General features: G+C 41.8%; 2 protein-coding genes across 5 annotated transcripts in view; one reads left to right on the top strand and one right to left on the bottom strand.

Moving 5' to 3' along the window:
• Positions 1–27,108, bottom strand: part of PAK5 (p21 (RAC1) activated kinase 5) — a 167,118-nt gene that overhangs the window by 119,755 nt on the left and 20,255 nt on the right. The window contains exons 3-4 of one of the 4 annotated variants that reach the window (XM_085218981.1): positions 15,050–15,101; positions 12,906–12,985 (exon numbers count right to left, since the gene is read on the bottom strand). The exons of 2 other annotated variants lie outside the window; for them this stretch is intronic. The gene's annotated coding sequence lies outside the window, so the exon portion shown is untranslated. The remainder of the gene's footprint in view (positions 1–12,905; positions 12,986–15,049; positions 15,102–27,108) is intronic. One more of the 4 variants, XM_085218984.1, reaches the window with a different exon arrangement.
• Positions 210–13,004, top strand: LOC104909535 (estradiol 17-beta-dehydrogenase 2-like). Its single transcript, XM_085218995.1, has 4 exons — positions 210–705; positions 10,085–10,204; positions 10,786–10,887; positions 11,368–13,004. The coding sequence occupies exons 1-3, from the start codon at positions 309–311 to the stop codon at positions 10,884–10,886; spliced, it is 618 nt and encodes a 205-aa protein (XP_085075121.1). The 5' UTR covers positions 210–308; the 3' UTR covers position 10,887; positions 11,368–13,004.

The following is a 27,108-nucleotide window of genomic DNA, read 5'->3' as shown; positions in this document are numbered from 1 at the left end:
TAAACGTCACTAGCACATGAGGAAATGCCCTTACAAAGTGAATCCGTGAATTTCACCCTTGTAGAGCAACCAAGTGCACAGCAAAGCCAAGACAAACACAGCACTGTTCTCTCCTGAAAATGTATGTGGTTTGGAAACCTCTGCTGTTGCCATATCCAAGGCAATGATTCATCCTCCCAGTGGGGTTTTGCCTTGCCTCCACATGTTTTGCAATGCCGCCCGACTTTATAACAGCGTGGCTGCACGCAGTGAATCCTTGCTAATTTCTCAGCTTGCCTGTGAGAGAGGAGGAGCTAATCCTTCTAACAATGATTTTTCTCTTTCACCAGTTGGTCTTGCTGGCCACAGACTTATTTCTTGCAGTGATCCTTTCTTGCCTCCTTTATGCCTTTGCATTCATTTTCATCGCATTTTTGACCTGTTTTATTATCTTCTGGTCCTTCAGCATCGTGGAGAAGAACATTGACATAAAAGGGAGAGCAATTGTAATTCTCGTATCCAACAGCTCAATTGGGAGGACGTTTGCTAGGAACTTGGATAAAGCAGGTTTTAGGGTGTCCGCTGCACACTGGCCTCCTCAAGAGGAGGGAACAACTGCGAAAGAAGAGTGCTCTTCAAGAATGGAGGTAGCACAGCTCCACATGACAGATGATGAGTACCAGAAGACAATGAAAACCTTCATAGAAAGCCACTTATCCCTGAAAGGTAATTTTTAGGACAAACTTGAAAACCTGATGTATGTATCAAAATGCTCAAGATTGTGAGATCACTGTGTTTTATCACTGAATGAGGGAGGCAAAAATGCCTTAGGTAATGGGTTATAACACTTAACTGCATTGCTTTTTTCTTGTGCAATACAAAAATTTTGCTTTTTCAAGGGAAAGAGACTACTCTGGTGGCTGTGAAGGCGCCAGTGGAACCCAGCCCCCAGAGGAAGGCAAGGTAGGCCAAGGAACAAGGGGAGAAGGTTTCACCAAGGCAGAGAGAGCTGGACTCACCATGGGGAGAAAACACAGGAATGAAAGGGGGGTGCAGAGACTTGGATGATGACCCAGGATAAAAGCAAATGTCTGATTTTTAACCTCTTGTGGATTAAAAAAACCTGAGGTTTCTCTTGTCTCTTTGTCTGCTGTGGGATTCATAAGAAACAGCCCAGTCAAAACTTTGGCTGGAAAGTTGGGACCATCTGAATACCACAGCTGCGATTTCTGTGAGAAAACAGGACTGAGAGCAGCCATAGAGCCTTCCTGAGACTGCACAAGGCTAGTGTCCTACTGAGGAAGCATCCGTAAGCACTCCATCTGGAGAACATAACCCATTCTCTCTAAGTGTGGGATGAGGGGTGCTGGTAGGCAGGCTGCCTCTGGCCCTTGATGAATTAGCTGTGCTACCCACCAGTCTCTGTCCTCACGGATGTTGGTTGGTTTTATGCCACTTGGGAGTGACAGAACATTAAGTCTTCGCTTTCTGAGCTAAAACCTCACTGCCCACAGGCCAGTGGGGATACAAGGGAAGAGGCCAACTCTCTTCTCCACCATACCTCCTAGCCAAGGTATGTCTAAGCAGTGAAGCTGTCTCACTGCTTCCCCGTACTGCTTCCTTCCTTCTCCAGCTTATCCATCCCTCTCTTCCTCACTTACTGTGGTTTCTCTGAGTCTCCTTTTGAGGGCTCCCCAAGGTAGCCTCCCTGCTTGCTAACGCTGATACAGGATCTCCAAGAGCACTCTTTTCACACCCTTGAGAAATGACGAGACCCCTTGCATTGCTGCCCAACACTGGAAGTTTTCTTTGTGCTCCCAGGCTGTGCACAGGAAGGACGTGCTGCAAGACAGAATACACACCATGGGGCCTCCCTACTGCAGACACCCCACCAGAGACACGGCAGGGAACTCCATCCAATTCCTGCAGCCAGCTGCAGCTATTGATGGCCCAACAGCACAGGTTATCTCCCATTGCTTTTCTGCTCAGAAGCACACAGCAGACCAGAAATGCCTGTGGTCGGATCCTGTAAATCATATTGGTAAAGTTTGCCTGAATAGGCAAGGCCTAAAAGCTCACAAAACTGACCATCAGCTCCTGCTCTGGAAACCAACAACTGAGACTTTGTTAACCAGTATAATTCCATGGGAGATGGTGATTTCCATGGGCCTGTACTGTTTTAACTACACGATGATCTGCCCCAGTAATATCTTTTTAAATTTGGGTTACTTTGATCATGGTGCTGGGTAAATAAAGGCTTTTGTAAGTCTTTTTTTTTTTTTTTTTTTTTTTTTGAATCTTTATCGTAGAATCCGTAAGGTTTTACTTTTAGGATCTCCTGCACTGTATTCACTTCATAGATGCGAATGTATTAAAATGTATTTCCCATGTGCTGACCCAATTGCATAGCACATCAAAGGTCTGTGTCAGGAATTTAAGGAAAACAAGAAAGAACAAGACTTCAAACTTTTCTTTGTTTTCCTTGTTAGCAGTTTCAAGTGAGTGCTGGTATTTCTTCTGCAAGATTTGCTTTAATATTTTTGTCATGGGTTAAGTGAATCTGCCAGTACCTGACTGATAGTAAAGCAATTAAAACCAAACCAAAAGACTACATTGATAGGTCTCCATATACAAGATGACTTTGGTCAGCAGGATCTGGACAAGACAGCAGTTGGTATTGTGGGGCAGACAGGGAAGAACAATTTTGTAACTCTCTCCTTTTCAAGATTTCTCTTATGTGCTTTATTTGTATACAACTATTGGTTTCCAAAGAAAGGAATATTCATGTTTGGTTTTGTAGTATATTTTTTAAATAACTTGTTCCCATGGGAAATCTTAACCACCATGATTTGCTAGTGTAAATAAAAATATTTTTTTTAACATAAATGCAGCTATTTTAGTGTAAAATGTGTCACTTTGGAGACAGGAACCCCTAATCACAGCTACTCCTAGAATTGAAGGCTTTTAACAGCTGAAATCATCTATTTGTTATCCTAGTACCGGCCCACAGATGTAGGTGAGCTAACACCTTTATTTTGAGGTTGCAGTAACAATATTTAAGGTATTATTAGGTATAAAAGTTTGTACAGATAGCATAAGGATATAGAGAAATGCAAACCAGCCCTCTTCCAAATGTATGATGTGTTTTCTGATAGCTTAACTCGGCTCATAAGAAGTCTTATTTTTTTTAGCATTTCAACTTTTGGTGCCTCTAGATTTTACATTTTCTATGACTAGCAGGTCAAAGAGACAGGAGGGGAAATGGGAGCGAACGAGTCTTAATTGCTTACCTCCAGGAGCTGGGCTTATGCTATCAAACATTGTGAGAGCTCTTGGCATTGCACCCAAGTGCTCAGGGATCAAGTTGCTTGAGAAACTGCTGCGTTGTATTGCTCTTCAGGCATGTTGCATGGAATTGCTGGCAGCCACTTCTTGACATTCAGGGTTGACTGCAGTGAGGGTGCGGCAGGACAAGGTGGAAAAAAATGTGGAGATGGGCAAGACCCAACAGATGGCAACCTGACCGATGTGGGAAGAGTTCAGAGCACTAGGCTAATTAATTGCTGCAGTCTCAATTGCTGCAGTACCTTAGAGTTCAGCTGATCAGACATACAAGCACAGCAGACACTAGGCTAACAGAAATTAGTATTTACTGCTTCATGCCCAAAGAATGACTGCTTTGAGCTTTGCAAAAGATCGATCAAGTAACCCTGTTTTCCCAACTTGCATAGAGTCTGGCTCCTCACGTTGAAGTGCTGGGACAAGAGAGAGTGGAGAAACTGCTGTTTCACATCTAGTTTCAACCTACTTGTGTGTTAGAGAATATTTGAATTCTGTTTTTTCATTTGCTGCTCTGAAAAAACTTCTTCTGTCTTGAAAGATTCCATCTCCTCCTTTTGGTGTCTTAAACTCCCTCAAGGCTTTCTGTGTTCCAGGCTGCACTCCACCAGCCTTTATAACGTATGTGGGTCTGTGGATGGCCACTGAAGTACATAGAGCAGCCAACATGGAAGAGTGTTTGAGGCCAGCTGTTCTCATCCCCAACATGCTGCTGGTAGCGGCTCCTAAGAACTCTTCCTAAGTCACTCCAGGCGAGATCACCTGGATGATTTAATCAATTTAAATAGGCGGGTTTAGTTAATCCAGCTGATTGCTCTGAGGGCATCAACCATCGGTGGCAAGTATTGCCAATCCTGGACAATGAAGGGTGGCTCCAGATGCAGTTGCTTGCTCAACCCTGTGTACTGATGCTGTCAGAAAAACAGAGTACTGAATTATCAAGGCAGCCCCATGGCCTATTGGACAGTCTCCATCTCTTCTAAAGGACAGGCTGTTCTTGCAGTTCTCTTCTATACTAGATATTGGTGATAGATGCACTCTGCTAGCTTCTTTGCTTCGTTTCCCTCAGCGTCCACTTACTTTAATTAATCATGCAGTTTAGTCCCTGGAGGCACTCTTGTGATTGAGAGACCAAGGAAGTGAGAGCCCACAGTGTGCCTCAATGGGAGGCAGACATTTGAAGCACTCCTTTGCACAATGGAAGCACTGTACAAATTCTTTTACTTCCTAAGGACTGCAGTGCAGTAGATCAGATGATTTTATTAGAAAGTAACACTTACTCACTCGTTTTTCCATGCTACATTTACCTCAAGGTGAAAGGCTAGGCCATACAGTCATTCCTAAGCTCAGAAGGAAAATTGAGAATTTTTTGCAGAATTATAGCATGGCACAAGCAAGGCTGATGCACAACAACCGACCGCTCCCACTCACCTCAGAGACAGATCAAACAGATGTGATAATCACTGAATCACTGACTGCACTAAACTACAAGAGAGCAGGAATTATGAATGAATAAGGTAGAGGAAATCATATACTCATGCAATTTTAAAGAGTGTTGCATTATTTAAATATACTCACCTACAACAACTGCAGGCCACCTTGGATAAATTGTGCTATTTTCCAGTCTGCAAGTGACTATGCTTGGAGCTGAGTCAGATGATTAATTCTTGTAGCTACGGTTTTGCACCTTTAATATAGGTTATCCAGAAGCCTTTGAAAAAACAGTTTGTAATGCATTGCCTTCTTACCTTTTGGAGATTTATCAAAACCAGAGTACTTTACTAGAGAAGTAGCAATCAGAGCCATGCAACTACCTAGGCAGAAAAATCAGATCTCATTCTGAAATATGGGTTGAGAGGAGTTATTCATTATTGGAAGAAAGGGAGAAAAGGAACCTGTGCATCATCTATGCGTGGTTTATTTTTTTCCTTCAAAAAGAAGCTATACATCAACAGCTATGGATGTTTTGCAGGAGATCACTTTTCCTTCCCTCAAGTGCTTTTGTAATTCTCTTGTTTCAACAGACAACTTCTCTGCCAAGTACCCTTGGACATACACATAAAAAAAAACATGATTAAAGAGTTGCACAATCCAGAAATACTGCAGTAACACTTCTCCATCTCCATCCCTTGCTCACTGCCAGTGGGCAGAGCCTGTTTGGGTTTGAAATCTCTGTGCCTCACACATCACATTGCTGCTGCCAACCCTCTTGCCTGCTACTGCCGACCTGAACCGCAGGACTGTGTGCTGGCCAGGGCTGGCACTTAAGACCGGTGCAGAGTCCTCAGGACTGCACAGGATCACAGGCTGTAATCCTGTAATCCTAGCAGGAGTCAGTCTGATCAGCTAGTCTGACCTGCATTTTATAGGCCAGAGAACTTCATCAAGATTTCAGAAGAACAAAGCAGGCAGCCAGCCATGGAGCAGGGAAAGCGAGAGCTGAGCCATGAACTGTGGGTTCAGTTTGCTGTAAAATACAGCAGGTGCCCCTGGGCCCTGCTGTGCACATCATTGCTTTGTTTACCTCTTCCTTGTTGCATAGAGGACTTCTGTTTGCAAGCCAAGATATTTAAGAATTAATTAAAAATGCATCTTCAGCTGCTATATTTTCAAAACGTGTTTATTTGCATGCATTCAGAGCGTGTTGCCACATTCACTCCTAATACCAGCAACGCATATATTCTACGGAAAGAGAAGGAGGTAAAAGAGCCATATGCTGCCATTGCCTCTTTTTTTTTTTTTTTTTTTTTTCCTTCCAAATAAGCTTTTTTTCCAAATCTTATGTTTGCAGGTGGCAGGAACAAAAAAAGATTATTTTAACAAAAAACAACCAAACAAGCTCTGGTAGTTGGATCCTTATGTTATATCAGCTCCTGAATTCTGCCAAAAGCCTCTCTTAGCATCCTAAAGCTGCACCCTCCTCATTTTGCCCCCATTTAGCTTGGGAACTAGACCCCCATCATGTAAGTTCATTGTAAGTTAAACCCCAGACAAGGGTTCCATTTCTAAGTTTCATCAATCACTAAGCCATACGAGGCTGAGGAATATTTTTAAAAATCACCAGTAAGGGCATCTGCATTTATGTAGTTCTTGAAACAAAGAAATGACACATTTTCATGCATTTGTAGTGGTAGGATTAGAGATGTATGGTAAAATAAAAGCAAAACTACCTAGGAAACTATTTATTAATCAGTTTTGCCCGACACTAAACTATGCTGGTCCCATAAATCACTTTTATTCATGTCTGTTAATATAACCTCTATGCTAATGTAAAAGTGTCCCAAATGAGGACTTAACTTTGCACCAGTGTAGAAACAGAGCACTACCATTCATTAACCAGAGTTGGACAGCTTCCAACTAGACAAATATTTTGGAAAACACCACGATTATAACTCAAGGAGTTCTACAGTTTTATATCTTCCTTAGAAATAAGACCATTTGTCAGAAAGAGTATTTGCAATGGGGAAAGGGAACCAAGTGAAAGAAGAGTTACTTTGAACTCTGTTTTCTTATGTTACAGCATGTGAAGATACATCTTAGACCTGCTGAGACTTGATTTAAATTTTATAGTAAGACAATGCATATAACAATTGAATTGCTACGCGTGATAAATAAATGCTTCTTTGATACACACAAATAAGTTATATTTTAATTACAGAGCTTTGGAGTAGATTATTTTAACTCTTGAAGCTCTCTATCCAACTGGCAGACTGCCTTTGCAATACTTACGCTGCAAATTCCCAGGTAACTCAGAAGAAACATTTTCGGTAAGAAAAGATGGGCAGGAACAAACTCCTTCACTGCTCTCCTTGCTGCAGCATGGAGGACTTGGCTGGTCCCACAGTCAGCTCAGCCATAGCAGCTTTGCTGTGGCACTGAATTGTGGTACTGAAGTTCTAAAGATTCTAGCATGGAGCCATTTTTACCTCAGGTAGATTGACTTAGTGATAGTGTCTCCATGAGAATTGCACCAGATTAGATCAGCAGCAGTCTGCCATCAGAAGTTAAAATCAACCTGTTTTTCAGGTTTATTGTATTATAAATACATATGGTAAAAACTTCATAGACTTGTTGCTTTGTTGTAGCTAGCCAGTTGATTTTTTATGAAGAAATTGTCCAAGAAGTAGATCCCTCTTTTTGTTCTTGGGCAGCGTGTTCTAGTTTCTCGGAAGCATTCACTGCCTTGATTTGGTCAAGCAGTTTGAAACTGCTCTCTGAAGTCTCAGCTGTTTTTCAGGACATGAAATTATCCTGCCCGACAGCTACACCAGGTAGCACTCACTTCTAAACACTCCCCAGTGATAAAACCCACATTTATATCTAAGTCTGACCATCTCAGGAATACGAGCGTGAGCTTTCCCCATATATCTCTGTAACACTGTTCAGTTCCATCTTGCCTTGTCCAAAATGTAGAAACACAATGCATGCATCACACATGTCCATTTAAGCCTTGGAGTTGTGCCAAAAAGCATGCAAACAAACAAACAAACACCCTATCAACCAAAAACCAGAACTCAAAACTAGCCAACCAAAAACCACCCTAGTTTTTATATGTTTTATGTCTTTATTTTACTTTTAATTTTTCTAATTCCCCATATCCATCTGGCAATTTGAATTGCCCTTTTACTATAAAAGGGCAAGTGCCTGTTCCCCATTAAAGCCTTGTTTCCCCCACTCCCATTTTGGCACTTGTCAAACTAATCATGATAGCACTGATATAAAGCAAAAGCTCCACTCGAGTCACAGGCCTCCCATTCCTTCCTTATGGCCACTTTTGTGATTTGATATTTACATATATTAGAAGTGCATCTTCTCTCTTTTCTTGCTACCCAAAACTCGCACAGAATTGGGAAAGCTTTCAGTCCTCATCAGAAATTTCAATTCTCATCCTGCTTTCAGTTTACAAAGGCCACATTTTCCACAATGATGGAAAATTCCCAATCAGTTCCATTACCCATGCATACAGTGTGACTGATTTACGGCCTTTAAAGGGAGGGACAATTCCCTTCTTCCCCATTCCTTCAATAATAGAGAGCTCCAATGTTATTTATAAAATGTCCAGAAAATAAAAATTGCAGGCAGACAGATGAGAATCAGTGACATACTCTTAAAAAAAAAAAGAATGACGCCAAAGTCCCCAAATGTTTGTATGCTGGAAAGAGAGGTGGCAAGAGAAAAGCTTCCTTCATCCACTTGCTCTCTGCACTTCCCTTTAGACCCCTCATGCAGATATTTTATTCATGCTCCCAGCTCTGGGGCACAGGTTGCGTCTTTGTCAGTCGTGTGGAGTCACTCAGTCTGATGTGAAACAAGGTAATGCAGTTAAAATATGGGAGCGGGTAAAATAAGACTAAGTCTTACTGCAGTTTTCTGAGAAGCAGAGAGGCAAAGTGCTGAAGCAGAGAGGACTGTGACAAGGCAAGTCTTTCTGCCCATTCCCAAAGGGATGCACCATGGGCCACAGCTAGCCCAAGTGCAATTAAAATACATCTTGCACCACACTTTATCAATCAGATACAATAAATGAGATATGATAACAATTTGATATACGAGTGGAGTAATGAATAGAACAGTGGTACAGACTGGCAAAGGACAGATGTGTATCAAGTGTGTTCAGACTAAGTCACATTCTTCAGGGCAAGCATTACAGGTACGAATGGACAGGTAACAAGAGACCAGTATATGTGTTGTTCTAGCTTTCTAATATCTTTACAAGTCTCAGCAGACAGAGAAGGCCAATGGCTGGCACAGAAGTTTATCCAGAGGTTTCCTTGGGTTCCTCCTAGGACACAAGAGCAGTACTTTTCTCAAATCCTTTTTCCAGCTCTCTTTCCTTACAGCAAGACAGGTCAACTCTCTCCTCAACTGTCTAATTAGTATTACCCTTTCCCTAATATGCATCGTCTGCAGAAAACTAAGAGCAGACACCAGGTTTAAAGGCTCCCTTAAGTAGACACTACATTTTTATGGATCAGAGCCTTTTGGTGCTCTATATTGCAACTAGGTAAGCAGATAAATGTCGCCTCTCAAAGATTATTCACTGTGCCTCAGACAAACAGGACCCAATCCAATTCATTTGCCTTATGAAATAGAAAACTTTAACCTGAATTTGTCCCTTGAGATGTTTGGATGCAATAACTTACCATTACAAAGGGAGTAAGTACCTTAAAGGGAACAAGTCCCAGCAAGTGACTGTTTCTAATAAATATCATTTGATTTTTCTTGAGTGTTTCTTGGAAAGTACTTTACTTTCTTTGATTCTAAGAAAAAAAAATGAGAAAAAGCTAATGTTTGGCTGGTCATAAAATTGTTGTGAACTTGTACAAATAATCTGACATCGCTGCATTTTGCTGCACCTTTCAGTTGTATTAGGTTGTTCATACAGTTGGATTTTCTCCTATGTAATCTGTTGGGCCTCCTTGTAGAACTGACAAAAAAAAAAAAAAAAAGAAATCATAAAAACAATTTCAGCTCGCCAAAAAAAAAAAAAAAAAGAAAAAAAAGATTCTGAATTCCAGTGTTCCAATGGGACCTGTAATAAGAAATCCTGATGGGTGTGGGAAGGAATAACTGTCTTTTGACCATCACTATTTCTAATAAGTCTTGCAAAATACGAACCTCCCTCATCCCTATCACGGATGGATAGTATAGAGCTCATTACATACAGGTTTCTAATTAGGAGTAATTTAAAGTGGCAATATTTCATGTCGTAATTCAGGAATTAGCTGTATGAGTAAACTTAGCTCATACCCTGTTAATTTGGCAGGCACATATGGGCTGATGAAGAAGCCATCACTCCTGATATGGGAAGAAGAGGAACCAGACATATGCAGGCTACCTGAGAGAAAAACCCCTCGTAAATGGAAGATGGTTTTCAGGGTTCCAGGTAGGAACCACTTGTAGCAGCTGAATATAATCAGATACACTGCATTTCTCTAGAAATGTCTAGATGAGGGAGAAAAATATTTTTAAAATGTTTCATCAAATAGGTCTGTTTTGTTTTTATTTTTCCTTTTAAAGACACTTTTTTTAAGTCTCACTGAGCATTTGGTATCTTCTGAAACAAAGCCCATTTTACTTGGCCAGCACAGTGGGGAAGGAGGTGGGAGGCAGCATCCATAAAGATCCTGTTAATCCTCTGCTGCTGCTCTCCTTTGCTCTGGTGACATTGGAGGGGCACAGTGCAGAGCTGCACAGTGCAGATGGAGCTTAGCACGAGCAGCCCTTTCCAACCCAAGCCCTCACCCTGTCCCCACAGCCCCCATAAAAAGGGAACTGCAGTAGGAGTGGGATGGCAAAGCAGTGTCTCTGTGGTTTATTCAGCTCTGGTAATCCAAAGCCCATAAAGGCTGAAAATGCTTTTCAGGATGGATTTTTTTTTTTTTTTTTTTTTGGACATTAATATTTCCTTTCACTGTTGAGCTTGTGGTTGAAATTGCAGGTTGGTCAAAACTTTTCTATTTGCAGCCCTCTGCATCACAGCCCTCTTTTGCCCACTGAACTGTGCCCTGACTTTCCTGAAGAAGAGAGTTCTGCAGCCCTTTAAGCTCCTGAAGTCCAAAAACTGAGGTGAGACAGCACACTCATGGCTTAATTACACACCTGACAGAGCCAAGCAGCACCTCCTGCATGGCCAGCTTAGCCCTGCTGGGATGGGGCAAGGTCCAGAAGTAAGTTAGTGACAGAGTGAGTTGCCAAGGATCCTGGCTGGTTGGTCTGATCTTTCCCTGGAAAAAGGGAAAGGGCCTCTGGCTCTCTATCTACAGCTCTACCATCAAGCCTAGTTCTCAGCAGCAATCTTTGCTTTGATATTCCTGAGTTTTGGCTCAGGGCTATGAAGCATGCTGTAGATGATGTGTTGAACATTCGGTGGAACTGAAGTCTATTCCTTCCACTACAACACACTCACCAGTGGCTGCTATGATGGAAACAGCACAGTGCAGGCATGATGAGGGAAGGAATGCAGTAAAATGGCATCATCTAAATGAAGTTATATGAAACAAATGAATAGCACTAAAGATCTACAACTGTCCTAATATTTTTCGGCAGGAAAGGAATCCCATGGAGCAACACGTTAATATTCTAAGGTCACAAAAAGAAGATGCTACAGGAAGGAGCACAGCTGGGATCAAAAATGAGGGAGAACATGAATAGTGACTTCAGTCACAAGACAATGAAAAACTGCAGATGAAGACAGAAAGCAACTTCTGAACTGTGAGACAGGTCTCTAACTCACTTTGAAGTCTAATGTGTAAGCAAGAGGACACTGATGTTTGGGGTTATATGTTACATACTGGGATGTACATAATGTACATACTGGGATACACACACACACACAGAAAGAAGAAAAAAAATGAAGGAATAATTTCTCTGAGAAGAAAAAAGCAAGGGCTTAGCTTTCTTAATCTGAAGCCACAACTCAGAACTACCTGACTGATGATAAGAGATGCCATCCACCCAGGAGCTGGATCCAGAGAGAAAAAGGAAAACTTTCAGAACAGCTTCTATAAGGTATTAAATCAGCTTGATATCCAGCCAGATTGGAAACAAATGTTTTAATTCCAGAATGTCATAGCACTGGGAGAGAAACATGCTGAAGAAGAAAATTTCTGAATGAACACCTTGTTTTTAGTTTTAGTTTATATATCTATATTTTTTAGTTTATATATTATTTTAGTTTATATATTAGACAAGCAACTTGTTATACTAATAACACCAATACCACTTCTGCAGAATATTCCAAGAAAGGTGTCCTTTAGACAGAACCCAGTTTGAACCAGGGCTCTCAACTCAGTGTGTCATTCCATTCTGTGCATGCTACCTTGTGCAATTTCAGCTGATAGACATCATTTTCTCTCCCAAACTAACACAGAGGACTTGTGTGGGCCACCACCTGCCTACTGCTTTTCCCCCTCAAAGTGATCTTTACTCAAAGGCCAACATCTACCTGTGCACAGCAGTCTCCGCTGTCTGAACATAGAGACATTGTATGAACAAAGCTCCCAAAGACTCCACTGGAAATTTTGCTTGCCCAAGGAAGTGAGGATGGTCCATGTTTGTTTATAAAGTTTCCCAGTCCACTGAGATGCAGAGAGCTACTGCATACAGGCATGGAATTGTGACTGAGAGGAAATACCATCAAGAGATAAGCTATAATATAACTGCACTTAAAAGTGTGTTTAGAACAAATTTGCTATATCCAACTAACACTGAATTTACAGACTGAGATTCCTGAAGCTGATTAAGGGATCTGAGTGCCTGGTTGCTTTTAATTTGAGTGGTAATGAGAGATTTGAATTCCTTTAACCAAACAGAATGTTTTAGCACTAATGCATGTATTAATTGTGAATCTATGACTGATGCTCCTTCTTCCTTGATGTTTGTATTCCTACCAAAAAAAAAAAAAAAAACAACCAACACTAAGACAGCATTCCCAGGTTGAATACTTGTCAACATTGGCATTCTCTCACTAGCACTCTCTCTCCATTTTTTTCAGGCCCTTTTCTCAAGCTGTTCCTTCTTGAGCAGAGGTTAGCCACACAGCTAGCTCCAATGAAGGCAGAGCCCAGCATGCAAGTGCTACTCACCTCCAGACAGTGACTGGAAGGTGTTTCAAATAGCCACGGCCTTCCAAATGAGAAATGTCCCCGTATGTGTTTACAGTCTTCTAGAAAAGAAAAACAGAAGGGGAGGAGTAGGAGAGAAGAGAGGACAGGGAAGCAGTATAATAATGATTAGCATAATGGGATTTGCTATTCTTGTTAATAGTTTAATCAAAATAAACATTTACTGAACCCTCTTATGCGCTTGCCATGATCAAAGTGCTTTATATTTAGCTTAGCACTTGTAAGCCCTGGTTAGCACTGTCTGCATCTCTGCTGCCCACTTAGGCAACAAAAAAGCCTGGCAGTGGGACCTGTATTTCCTGACACCTAAAAACCCCACCATGCACAGGTGGTATTTCCTCAGCTGCATGGGTGCTGGCTGTGCTGCATTTGCCAGACACATGATACAGCATAGACAGATCTCAGTGTACGTGGGACTTGCTGTGTATGTGCAAGTGAAGTGCAGACGTGCTGTGCTCCAAGGCACCACTTGCTCCACCTCTACCCATGGAGCTATGCATGCCTCTCACCTGTGCTGGAGGTGGCCCAACACTTCTAAAGCTTTGTGGATGACACACAGTTGGATCTTGCACTTCTCATACAGTCTTTACTTGAGGAAATCACTTAGCAGCATCCCCTGCTTTGTGAGTTCATTAACTAGTTGCTGAAGAATACATACAAGATACAAATGCAGACAGATACAGAGGGATGGGGCAGGATGCTGGTGGCAGGGTGGAACAATACACACAGTCTCACAGAGCTGATGGAGTGAGGGTGGGAGGGCCACAATAGCTTTGTTAGGTTTTGTCCTAGAGCAGTTATAATTGCTACTTTGTACCCGATCATTTATGATATATTACACTATGTTCTGTGATATGATACCAATATGTTCTGTGGAACCCCAGGCATTTCTTATAATCCTTATTGTTCAGTTTGATTTTAGGCAGAGAAAGACTGGCTTAAGTATTGCTTTCATGTCTCTAAAAAAAATGATGCTAAAAGCATGTAAAACCATGCTGTTGGTTTACCGCTATACAGCTAATTTAAATTGGCAAAATAATAGCAAAAACAACTACAGGTGATACTGTTGTATCAGCACTGAAAAGCATGGAAAAATACAACTGCAATAAATCTTGGGATGTATTATTTTAATTTTACTTTTCTGGAAATAAGAGGGGGAAATAGCACCTTTCCAGTGTGTCACTTAGGTGCACTTTGTGCTGCACAGTACCACGGGTCAAATCACACCCAAGGCAAGGCCTGAAAGACATCAAGCTCCTTGCCACAAACACATATTCAAAGAGAAGCAAGTGCTGATAACTCTGGAATACAGAAGGAGTTAGGTTATACGCCTCCACACAGTTAGGAAAATTAGAATAATTACAAGCTTATCAGACCTAAGGCCACAGTGGAGCAGCAAGCATGACACACAAGCTTTGTGCTAGGACTAGAGTGCTCCAACTCCTTGCTTTTTTTCCAGTCGATGCAAGAGCCTGGCCCCTCTGTAAGCAGCAACAGGAGCCTTATGGAGTTTGACAAAGGGGCAGAGAGAAAGCTGAGTGGTTTGTAGTCCTAATCCTGTGTCCTGGGAGCCATTTGTGTGCCAGACAAGCTTTGGGTAACTCTGCTGACTCATTATCTAACAATATATAAACTCAAACATCTCACTCAAGATTCAGATACATACCTGAACCTTTTCAAAATCGTGGTTAAGTTTGATTTTAGGAACCTCAGGTTAGGAGCCTCAGACATGGGTTATTCCCTCAATCAATCGTTTCTCCAGATGAGAACTTAAAGAAACTGTTTTCTCAGGGTTTTGTCTATAAAAGGAGCACAGAAGCTGAGCAAAAAGTCAATTATCTTTGTTTTTCCCTACTCCTTTTTGAATGCAAGAATTTTCTTTGTTGAAAGACTAAGAAGTGATCTATAATAAATAAATAAAGCAATGAAGCATGAAAAAGCTGATGTAAAATGCTGTGATAGAGTTAAATATGTCTTTTCATAAAAATAAGTAAATGACTAGATGAAGATTATTCTCAGTTCCTTCAGGAAACACGAATAGAGCTTTCAGAGAGAACAGAATCAAAATGACTACAGAATTACATGTGAAGAGAAATAATACATACCCAGTTTCCTACTTGCACCCTCAATGGAGCACTTAGGTGCAGACAATTACCTCTGAGTAAAAATAAAAAAGGAAGTTTGAGAATCCAAAAATCAGGTACAGAAGAACATCAAAAAAATGCAAAACATTAAGCAGACTAAGGAGTGAGGGAATGTAGATGAAAGGAAAGACAAGAGGAAATGCCAACAACACTAATAGCATTCAGTGGACCACTTGACGCTGGAAGTCTGTCATCAGCTTGTCTGCAGTATACAAGGTAGCCATTTTCTACTGTAAAAGGCCTGCTCCACATTACTATCCTTCATCAGCCTCTGAAATGACCAAAATTCAGGGACTGAGGCAAAGTGGCATGAAGTCAACAACTTTTAGTTAACATACTAATTAGAGAAGTGAGTTTTAAGTTAGGTCTTATGATTTACTACTTGCTTTATGCACTCCCCTACCACGTTCCTCTCTTTGCCTGCTCGTTTGATACTTCCTGGTCTCAAGTGGAAAACTTCCAGATATCTATAGATGCGTTGCTGAGACAAGATTCCTCTTCCATCAGTACCAGGAAATCAACACTGATTTAGTTAAATTAAACATGATTTATGCTGGTAAATTAGCGGTAATTAATTCCAGAGGCCCAGAGAGGAATTTCTAAAAGTCATTTAGTCCATCCACCTGCATAATAGAGGACTTGCACTGGTCACTCCTGACAGAGCTCTAACTTCTTTTCACAAGGAATCTGGGAAAGGTTCCGGTACTTCAGCCTCCCTTAGGACCATTAATCACTAAAAATGAACTCTGATTTTCCCCTGAAACAATTTAGTCCACAGTTCTTCTCTTAACTGTCAGGGTCATGAAGACCAGATACTCCATTTTTTAATTTGCAGCGGTCAACAATCTTTTGGAAAGGATTTAGACTCCTCCTCAGCCTCTCTCTCCTGAGGATCTTTACTGAACTTACTCCTTCTTTCCTTCTATACCTTTCATCAGTCACGCTGCTTTCCATATTGAACCATCCCAGTCTTTAAGTACACTGGCCAAAGGTGAGTGCTGTGCACCTACTGCCTTGGAAGCAAGTTGACTGTGAGGATTATGGCACTTGTAACAGTGGTACTGATGCAATAACATGGCATTGTTTATTCACAGTCAGCATATATAACCAAAATCTTTCATCATTATTGATAAATCAACTACGCACATAGCTGTTGTTCTCCAGTCTGTTAGAACATTACAATAATCTACATTAAGTGTTGCAATATATAAATTTGTATTCAATAGAAGAACCATGCACTGTCCCACCTGAACAGCAGGCTGGTCTTGTTTTCAGTCACATCTCTAGTTTGCTAATATCATACAGAATTCTAATCCTCTACAATGTGCTCACAGCCTCTTCCAGCATTGTGTCAGCTGCAAATTGAAACTGCATTCCTCTCTTCTATTAGCCAGATTATATATGCATGTATCTTGCATAAACCAACCCCCTCAGAACCTCCTTCAAAAACATCCCTTGTCAACTTGTCACCAGCTTTGGGCCCAGGTATTTTCATCTATGACACCCTTAAAAGACTGCATATGAAACAGCTCCAAAGGTCAAACCATTATCAGTGTGCTGTCATAGTTTAGGGGGAAAGTATCATAAAGTAGCTTATGTTGGAAGGGACCTTATAGATCATCAAGCTCCAACCCCCAGCCATGAGCAGGGCTTCTCCCCACCAGCTCAGCTGCCCAGGGCCCATCCACCTGCCACTGAGTGCCTCCAGGGATGGGGCACCACAGCTCTGGGCAGCAGTGCCAGGGCCTCACCAACCTCTGAGCAAAGAATTGCTTCCTAACATCTAACCTTAAATTTCCCCTCTTTTAGCTTAAACCAAATTACATTGGTTTGAATCTCTTACATCACACACAAAAAAACCAACCTGGCCCTAAAACCAACACGGCCCTTTTACTCATCCTGCTGCATTCTTCCAGGCACTCCTACATTGTTTGTTTGGTTGTTTGTTCATACATTTTTTTAGGAACTGAACCTTAGCTGATGAGCCTATAATTCCAGACCTGCTTGTTAGCACCACTTTTGTACCAACAAGCTCAGACCTGCAGATCGGACTCCTGGGTTCTGCTCCAACAGACCACTTTAACACACACTTAATTGCAAGAGTGAGACATCTGTGGCTACAGAGGAGATGAGTGACATGATTAATATTACTCATGTGCTGATACGTTTTTCTACTTCTAACGTACAGATACATCAATTAAGCCCCCAAACCAACCCAAACAACGCATGCTTTAATAAAATGCTTAGGACTTTAAGAATGCAAATACCAGTAAATATTAAACATTGATCAGCATGGGTGACTGAACAGCAGAGATCATTCTTTGTTACAGTGTGATCATCTCCACTACCATGAATTCTTTTGCTATTGTCTTGCTTTATTACCTAGTTTATCTTTCTCAAGTTTCCCTTATCTTAATATCAGTAACATAATGCCTCCAGGAGATTTTTCAGACTTGTTAGTCCCTTCATCTAGGAAGTTAATGAATTTTAACACGGTTTAACACAAGCTGCTAGTGATACTTCTAGCAGAAGATTTCTGTGCATTTTAAGTGTATTATTATGCTTCTGAAAGTCAGGATACTGACAGCTGAGGAAAGTTAGATTAATCTCACTCCCAGGTCAACTCTGTTCAGCTCAGTTTAAATCAACAAAGCTATTACATGCTGCACTTCACCTCCCTGCTGCAGGATTGCCTGTATCAACATCCCAGGATGAAGTAGCATATTGAAAACAGTCTAACATACAGCAGGGTTAGCACACAGCAGCTCATCATCTCCTCAGACTCCAGGAAGCCACTGTCGTTCTCCAAGTCAGGCATTTAGCTCAAACAGGGCCCTTTATCAAACAGACCACTTACACCTGCTGGGCTCTCCTTCCCTCTCTACATTGGACTGCTAGTCAAATGACTTCTCTGCCGTTTGCACAGTCACCTGTATCTATGGATCTATGCTTGGCACCCAGCTCGGATCTATGCTTTGTTCTGCTCAGTTCTCTCGGTTTGGGTCACTGCTTGTTATTTGCTTCTGAACACTTGATGTCCTCAGGCAATTAGGCTTTCTTCCACTGCTCTCCTGGATAGTTCCATCATTCTTTCCACACAACCCACTTCTCCAGATCATCAAAGAGACCTCAAAGGACACTTCTTATCCCAAACTGAATTTATCTTATCCAGACAGAATTGGGGAGTAATTCCAGATACCAGAGCTCTCTTGCAAGCTAATTATTCTTCAAAGAAGTATTAGCAGTCCCAGGGAGCATCTAACTATTGATTTTCTACTCTGTACAGTTTCCTTGCAAAATGTAATTGTTCTATTCCTGTCTGGCACTGTCACTTGTTTCTCAAAACAACCTGAGAAAATAAAAATAAAAGCAATAAAGGGCACCAAGAAGGGCACTGTAAAAAAGCAAACTGAGAACTCTATGTAAAACTTGTTACATATTCAGCAGCCTGTGCACTCCATGACTGAAAACCAAATGTAACTGTTACGAAAATTCAGGCTTGAAGGAAATCAAATGGAGAGAGTATTCTAAGGACTCTGGCACTGCAGCTCTCTTCTCTGTATTTCTAGCATAAATGTTCCATGATTGGGAATGTCACTGCATATATTGGACATATTGAAAATATCAAGTATATAATTCCTCTGTGTTTGCTACAAGCTCCAGCCCACTGCAGGGTACTTTTGATAGTTCTTTGATTCTGCCTGGTGAGCCTGTCTGCTGAGGCACAGGCAGTCTCCAGAGGAGCCAGAACCACTTCTGTTTTAATCGCACCACACAGCAAGGAAGATAAGGGAGAGAACAGGGAGAGCAGGTTGGGCATACAGTGCTACAGCTGTGCCCACGTCCATGCTGACAAAATTCCATGATGTAACTTAAAGCTGCTCCCTGAGCGGTTTTGACCAAGAGAGTGCTGCTCAGATCCAGTTCAAGAAGCTGCATTTGGGATTCTTGTGCCAACTCTGCTATTCCCCTGTAGTACAAGCCTCGCAGGGTGAAGAATCTATTTTGATTTCTCCTTGCCTAAAGGACTAAAGCTCTGGAGGATGAGGACTGTGAGTGGTTCTGAGGCTGTACGTCCCTACTTGAGTCTGTTCTAATTGGGTATTGCCAGCGCTTTGTCCTTGGATGTCAAAGGACAGTTGGGGGGGGGGGGAGAATTGTAAAGTAGAACAATTACAGTTCATAGTGGGTTATTTTTTTAAACTTTCATCAGAAATTTTCAAATACAGTCCTTCCTATTTCTCATTAGAATCTATATAATGAAAGAAAACAGCAAAAAAGCCTATTCGCAACTACAAAAAAATAGTTGAGCAAATTTACATAAACTCTGTCCCAGTGCTGCTGCTGCTAGGCAGAGGAGTTGCTGCTTGGAAGACAGCTTCTTTGTATGTCAACACTTAGCTATGCATCCTGGCATTCATTATTTAACAGCCTCCATGTGGCATACAGCTTTCAGAAACACAACATTCTTTAGCAACCCGGATAAGAACCCAGCTCAAATGTTCCCTCTTCTGACCGAGCACACTGAAACAGCTTCAATTCTCACTGATCTGAAAGCACAGCTGTGCAGAATGCCCCACGCACCCATGCACTGCCAGAACAATGTGAATGGGCTCTGCTGTAAAGGAAGCTCATTTCAAAAGTAGAAGCATCAAGAATAGAACAGCTATATGAGCTATATGGCACAGTGTCTGAATTTGAGTCAAATTCCTGTTCCCTGTTCTTCTGGTACCCTTGGAAACATCTCAATAATCAAAACCAAATGCTAGAGCGAAGGAATGGTCAACATTCATGTGCAGTGTTTATCATTAAAGCCTTAAATCCCAACTTCTAAAGCCAAGTGCTTAAGTTATACTCTTAGCTGCCTGTGAGGAGCATTAAAAATGAGTCAGTTTAAAGTGACTGAGCAGCTGAGTCCTGTCAGTAGGCACTGAACCTTACTGTGCTGCTGCAAAGCATCTGCGTGGCATTTGAGGGCCCATCAATGGCTGGGTAATTGCACAGCAGCAAAAACGAAGCAGAAGGACCTAAGCAGAAATCAAACCCTTAGGATTTAAAATACATCTATTTTTAGTTTCTCAGCATTGACAACTGCACTTTCCTCTACACTTTCAGGCACCGCATGTCAAGAGATGAGGGCAAGCTACACAAATGCTGCAAGCCAAAGGAGAGGGCAAACTAGGAGAATCCAATCTCCCAGAAGCAGACTGTCATTCTAATACATTATGCTTGCGAAGGTGCCAGTACAAATGATCTCCTACACACTGTCTAGGCTGGAAAGATGAGCCCCCATCATTCTGTAATAGTGCAGCTGCCATTTCTTACAGTGATGCAATGGTTAGAAGACAGAAAGATCCCTAAGTTGAGAAAACTGCTCATCTGAGGATAAATTCACTGGTTCTGAAAAATGTGTCTTTTCTCACAAAATTAGGATTCCACAAGTAAGAAGGAAAAGAGGTTACAAACCACCCCAAAGAATGATATTTACACCTTATTATGTACAAAGACCTTGTCCTGCCAACCATGCACTCTCACACTGAGACAGAGGCTGGCCTTATATGCATTCCCACTTACTGAAGGGCCAAGCAGGGAACCCCCTGCAGTTGCACTGAGACTGCATGCTTGGTAGTACTTCGGGGAGCTGGAGATTGAACTACTGTAGAGAAGCCAAGCCTTCTTCCTTTGGGTTTTCACTTTTTAGGAGCAAAACAGGCCTATTGATTAATTCCTTTTGCGCAGTGCATGGTCTGGGACTAGGTGCAGGTGGGTGAGTGGCAGGTGGTGTCTCTTGAATCATTCTCTGAGAGGTTCAAATTGCATTCGTGTGCTTAGCAGCAAACTTCCATATTTGTCTCTTCTACTAAATGCCCCCTTCATTGTCTACAGCAACTTTCCTTCTCTAGTGCCCCTCCAACTCTACCACAAAGTTGACTTTTGGCATCTATTTAAAGAAAAAAAAGCAAACTTTCCCCTCAAGGGGAGCTCATTCTGTACACGGAGCAACTTTGACTTGTAAACAAGGAGAGTAGTCTTCTCTCACACTCAATCTCTGCTTTGCTCTGTGAACACAGGCCACTTTTTCTCCACTTCCTTACCCAGCCTTGTGCCCTTGCTATTAGCTATCACGCTGCTAAGGAGAGGAAACACAACTGATACTCAATTTAAAAATGCAAAGTAATTCCCACATGGCTATTTCTAGTAAAACTGGTGTCTAGGCTCCTCCAGTTTAGACTGCCTGGCAAATTATCTCCCATGCTCTAAGTTGTCCTTGAACAAACATGCACAAGGGCAACGGGCCCTTATGCCATCAGGCCTCTGATTCATGCCCTTAGCTAATAAGGAATAATAATAATAAGTAAAGTCATATGCACCCTCACATTTACCAATATGAAGTCCTTAAGACACCATTTTGCAGACTCATAGGTGTGCTGGATGGGTGCTTTTCCAGCAGACTGATGGCTGGTCATCACCTGAAAGCATAACCCATCCTCATGTCAGTGTTACTTTACTTTAGAAAGATGTACCCCTCTGTGGGTATACAGCTGCTAGCCTCACCTAAACCTTTGTTCCAGGTTGAACAAACAACTGCCCTTATGCAGCTGATAAGTCAATGGCAGCAAGGTGCAGAGAACAGAAATATTGCATCATGTAAAGTCAGAGAAAAAGCAGCACCCTCCTGTGCTCATGTATATTTACTGCACTGAAAACTCAGCGGTTTAGCTACTAATCAACAAAAGGGTTTTTTTTTGTTGTTGTTTTGGTTTGTTTTTTTTTTTTTTTTTTTTTTTGTTATCCTAGGTCTCTTTCATTGTACACCAGCCCATTCTCAGGGATGCAGCAGCTTTCCTGCTACACCTCTAAAACATCCGAGCCTGTCTCGTTTCTCTGTGGCATTTCCTTGCTTCTCAGCTTGCTTCACCTGCTTCCCACTTGTGAGACCGTGCAGTGCAGGTGGGAGCTGGCACATCTGTACAGTGCTATCTGCTTACTTAAGCCTTGTGCAGAGCTCACTGTCCGGAAGGGCAGGCGGCACACCCACCCGGTGATGCTCTCCTCCTGCAGGACTAGACAACGCTCATCTTTCTCCCGCGCAGGCTGCCATCTCGTGGGCATCCCCGGCACATACATTTGCCTGGAATTAGTTCCCAAGCGCACGTAACTTGCTCCCTTTAACATTCTGCACTCTGATCCAAACAAACCTCCAGATCCCTGGCTTAGGAACGTCATAGCGGAGCAGAGGGGATGGAGTTGTTCACTTTGTAGCACAGTTGGTAGGACAGATTTTTCATAAAAATAACAGCTTCCCTAGGCAAATCTATAGGTGTCTGTGTGAAATTCAAAGATTAGAAACAGTGAGCTTAACCTATTTCTTACACGAAAGCTAAAACCCCACTGCCTATGTTAGTGTATGGACTCCAAGCTGTTCATAAGCTTCACCAATACGGTGCAATCAGGCAGCTCAAAGTAATGGAAATCTTTGTATTGACTGCAGAAAGTTTGAGTTCCAGTCTAGAAACAAGAAAATCAGAGCTAGCTAAAAACTCGCTAAAGAAACTGGTGCTTTCATGAACACTGTGTCCTTAGTGAGGTAAGCCAGTTCTCAGAGGGAAGGGAAGGTCCTGGCACATCTTATTTATCTTCCTTCAGGTTTCTGCAGTGTGAGTCAGATTTCACATTTCTACTTCTTGCTTTGTGAACATTTACAGAATTAAACCAATATAAAAATGTTCTCTACTTTTTCAGAGCTTTTCCCTACAAAATTAATCCAAATTACTGAACGTTAATTCTGGGCAGATTTGGAGCGGGATGCTTGGGGCTCAGGTAAAGCTATTTTAAAATTTGCTAACATCTTTGCTGGATCAATTTATCTTCATTAAACAGATCTGCTATCTACCTGAGCATCACTGGAGTCTCACAGCTGTCCAACAACACAAAGGCTTTTCATCACGTTGAGGTGTTCTGTAAAAGCCATTGTGTTCCAGCACATACCCTTTCTCAAACTGAATTAACTTTCAACCACAGTAAATCCTAATTTCATGTTTTGCTTCATTTTCAGTAACCTTCAGCTTCAAAACAGTTTATCTGATGAATCTATGTCCACAATATGTAGTTAAGGCAAAATGATGGAGAAAACTGCTTTGATTTTGCACCGTTCTAGCTCCTGTCAGCAGGAAGAGAAGGAAACCTGACCTTCCCTCATCCTTACCCTCCACCTCCACCTGAAGCTCTCCATTTGCTATGCCGCAGTAATCGTTCCATGGTGGAAGTGGGCACTGGCCTGTGGGGAGGACCAGCTTGAGCACTTTTACTCATTTTGCGGTAGCATTTTCAAGTCAGAATCATCCAACATTTGTCTTGCATGTTAGAAATGAGACAAAACATGTATTTCTTGTTTTCTTCTTTCTGGACTAATATAATTCAAATTATAGGGAGTCTGCCCACTTCTCATGATGTCTGTGCACAGCGTACACCCGATGAACCATGGCACATACATCTCTAAGCCAGGGCAGTTTCAGTTCAAAAAGGATTGGCCATTTCAGGTTAGAGAAGAAAGCAGATTTTCCTCCTTTTGTGTGAATTTCCCCACCCTCCCCCCCTTTTTGTTTGTTTGTTTGTTGGCTACTCATCCTGTCCTGTCAGAAAGTACTTAATGCTAGGGACTTAATGAAATAACTTCTAGCAAATGGAAAAAATAATCTCTGGGATACACTGGACATTGTACCAGTGACAGGTATTTGAAAATATTTCATGCAGAGGGGCATTCCAGTCTTGTTCTTCAGAAATGAAGCAACCTCCTTTTTATGTCACGCTGAGTAATACACGTGGCATCCTAAATCTATTTTATCAACTGAGTCCAGGGTTTATAAAACTGTGCAATAAGATTTTAATACAGCTCATCACATTATACAGAACCAGCCATCCTGCTTAGTCTTCAAAGACTTGATATTCCCCAAGCACAGCCCACATGCAACTGCTGCTATCTAATTACATGCAATGACAGCCTCTCTTCCTTTGACACTATAGCTGAGCGTTCTCTGGCTGAGTCCTGAACTAGGACGCACAGCTTGCCAGCTCTAAAAACTGCAAGTGTTACTGTTCAGAATGTCTTCAGCTGTCTAACCGCACCAAAAATACACTGTTTTAATCTTCTTCCTGGAAAGCTAGTTTTTCCAGTTCCAAAACATTTGTCTGCAGAGGCAGGCTTGATTTCAGCTTTTTGGATAGTTGCAGCAAGTAGTTGTGTGTTAAGCATTAAAGGCAGGAATGTAAACTTTTATGGTCAGGATGAGTTAATGACTTAATTAGTTTATTTAATGCTTCTTTCGGTTAGATAAGCATTATTTTCAGGGTGTTAATATCGAGAAGTCCTAGCTATCGTCCAGAGCATGCTATGCTATTCCTTGTACAACAGCCAGAAGATGAGCGAAAAGGTCAGGACACTGAGCCAATAAGACACAATGGATAGCAAAGAGAAGTGTCACGTTGATATGAAAGGAGCGCACTGCAGTCACCTCCTGCTGGTCACAAATCCTGATCTGCACTCTGGAAATCATGACATTAGGTTCAAAAGCATAAGAATGTTTAACAAAAGAGGGGAGTGTGTTTGCCATTTTCTAGACTTGCTTGGCGGTGTGGAGCTTTTAGGAGGCAGTTCGTCACATTCTCGGCATTTTTCTGAAGCTGTGACAGAGACATTTCACACTGACAGTGCCTCTTGTGAAACCATAGATGGCTTTGCAGTTACCTGGAGAGGCATCAGAGGCATATTTGCTTCAGAAAATAAAAATAATAATGAATTCCATATGACACTGGAGAAGGGCTGTAAGAAAGACATCAAATATCATTACTCCTACCCACCGCTGAGAGTGGATACCACTGAGCATGGCAGATGGCAGATCTTGAGTCAGCTCCAATTTGCAACGAGTGAGAAGAGAGGGAAACAAAGGAGGGGTTTGTCTGAACCCTTCTTTTTTTTGACTCAAAGCTCACTTTCTGAGGCATTTTTTGTGATAAGGCTCTGACTTATCAAGGAGGCAAGTGGTGGGTATCACCTGTGGCAATCAACATCACTTTGTGGACAATTTTACATTTGAAAGCATTTCTTTGAAGATGTTTGCCTTCAAAAGGGAGTGCGCAGGAGGGTTATCTGGCTGAAGATTTGGCCTGGGAGCAAACAACTCCAGCTTGATAGGGGAGACTGGGAGATGATACCACTGTATCCTGTGAAGACAGGATACAATTTGGCATCTCCTTGCTTCCTCTTATCTGCTGACTTAAGTTTGCAAGGCCTGGAAGACGGGAACAAAGGAGTTTCTGCTGAGATCCAAAAGCCAGAAGCTGACTCTCCAAAAGGAGATGACTCAACCACTTTGGACTTATAAGTTTGTACTGTTGTTAGTGGTTGTCAACTGAACAACACAACCTCCACCAGCCCATCACTACTGAAGATCAACATCTAAACTACGAGCAATGCTGGAATCCTGGTGCTGACTCTTTCCCTCTTGTTTTCTACAGAGACTCATTGCTTTTATTTCCTCTTTCTTTTCTATCATCCATCTTCCGTTCCCCATCTCCCTTAGTGACTAGGGTTTGTAATAAACTGGTCGGGCAAACATCTGACCTGCGGTGTCTTAATCTTGCCATTAGGTACACAAATATTAAAGAACCTTCTCTCCCTACCTCCTATAATTGGAGCAAGACAGGGCTGAAGAAACTAGAACAAGAGAATGAGTAAAATAAACAAGATGAGTAGACACAAGAATAGGCAAAAAGTGGGGTGCAAAGGGCATTGTCCCTTTCTTCATGTCTGCCTTTCTCCCAGTGTTAGGGTGAACAGAGAGCTGCACATATTACTTCTATGTTCTCTAGCAAGCTCTGTTTCCTCCAGCCACCGACACTTTGCACAGGAACTCGGTAAAGCACAGCTCCTTTACCCCTGAAGATGAAACTGGAAGTCCAGAGGAACACAGTCCATCCCAGATTTCTTTCACCATTTTCTGTTCCAACCATTACATGAGAACAAACTGACAGCCCATCAGAAATTCTATCTGTGTTTTGCAAGTAAGGACAACACCGCAACATTCTCCTGCTCAACATAAAAACTACAGTATCGGGTTTTTTTGCCATCTGATTTGTTTCAGAACAATAAGTAATAGAGTTAGTAATGTCTGAGCAATACTTTTTCCAGAGGAATCTAATCATAAATGCCTTAATCCACAGGTAGGCAGTTGTGAAAGTAGTCTGATTTTCCAAGGTGTGAAAGAAGGGCAACCACTGTGATGCACAGCACTTTGGAATACCTAGAAGTCCCTCTAGCTCCCTAAGAAGGATTTGGATGTCCCTGGGAAGCTTCCTGTTCAGTTCTCTGACTGCACTAACCGTTAAACTTGCGGGGTGCCCTGGAGGAAATCTTTAGGACAAGATTAACAAGTGGCTGTTCCCAGTGTTCTCAGTACAGAATCTTGTTCAGATTCTGACCAGTACCAGCCTCTAAGCATCTTCCATTTCCCCACCTTCTCCTCTGGAATCCTGATCTTTTTTTAACTTGCTGCAGGAAAACTACAACCATTCTGAGTTCCATACGATAGTACGTATGAAGATGAATATAAAATCATACAGTTCTTATTTTAAATGAGTTTTAAAAGAAGGAAAGGGGATTTCAGATACTATACAAAACACAGAGTTATTAATTCAGGCTGAATATTAACATATGTGCAAATATATGTGTGCATACATGCATTGAGAATGATATACATCCAGAGAAAAAGCGTCCCAACAAATAGTGAAACTCCACCATCAATGACGTGTATGTGAATCTACCTGCCCACATTTACTGGACTACGCACTCAAGATGTTTCTAAATGTGAAGGATAGTTTTTTACAGTTCTAATCCACAAGTCTCAAGCTAAATTATTCTGTTGCTCTGACAACATACTGCTCCTGTTCTCAGATAAGAGCATGCCATATTTGGGTGCCACATTTTAAATATCTTTTGAAATTTATTTGGAATAGAAACAGCA

Source organism: Meleagris gallopavo, chromosome 2 (genome assembly GCF_905368555.1).
Source record: "Meleagris gallopavo chromosome 2, MGAL_WU_HG_1.1, whole genome shotgun sequence".
NCBI classification, from domain to species: domain Eukaryota; kingdom Metazoa; phylum Chordata; class Aves; order Galliformes; family Phasianidae; genus Meleagris; species Meleagris gallopavo.
This window is presented reverse-complemented; position numbering and strand designations above follow the sequence as displayed.

Coding starts and splice junctions, on each gene's coding strand:
- LOC104909535 (XM_085218995.1), top strand. CDS start 309: ATGATTTTTCTCTTTCACCAGTTGGTCTTGCTGGCCACAGACTTATTT. Junction 706..10,084: donor AAGCCACTTATCCCTGAAAG/GTAATTTTTAGG, acceptor TTAATTTGGCAG/GCACATATGGGCTGATGAAG. Junction 10,205..10,785: donor GATGGTTTTCAGGGTTCCAG/GTAGGAACCACT, acceptor TTCTATTTGCAG/CCCTCTGCATCACAGCCCTC.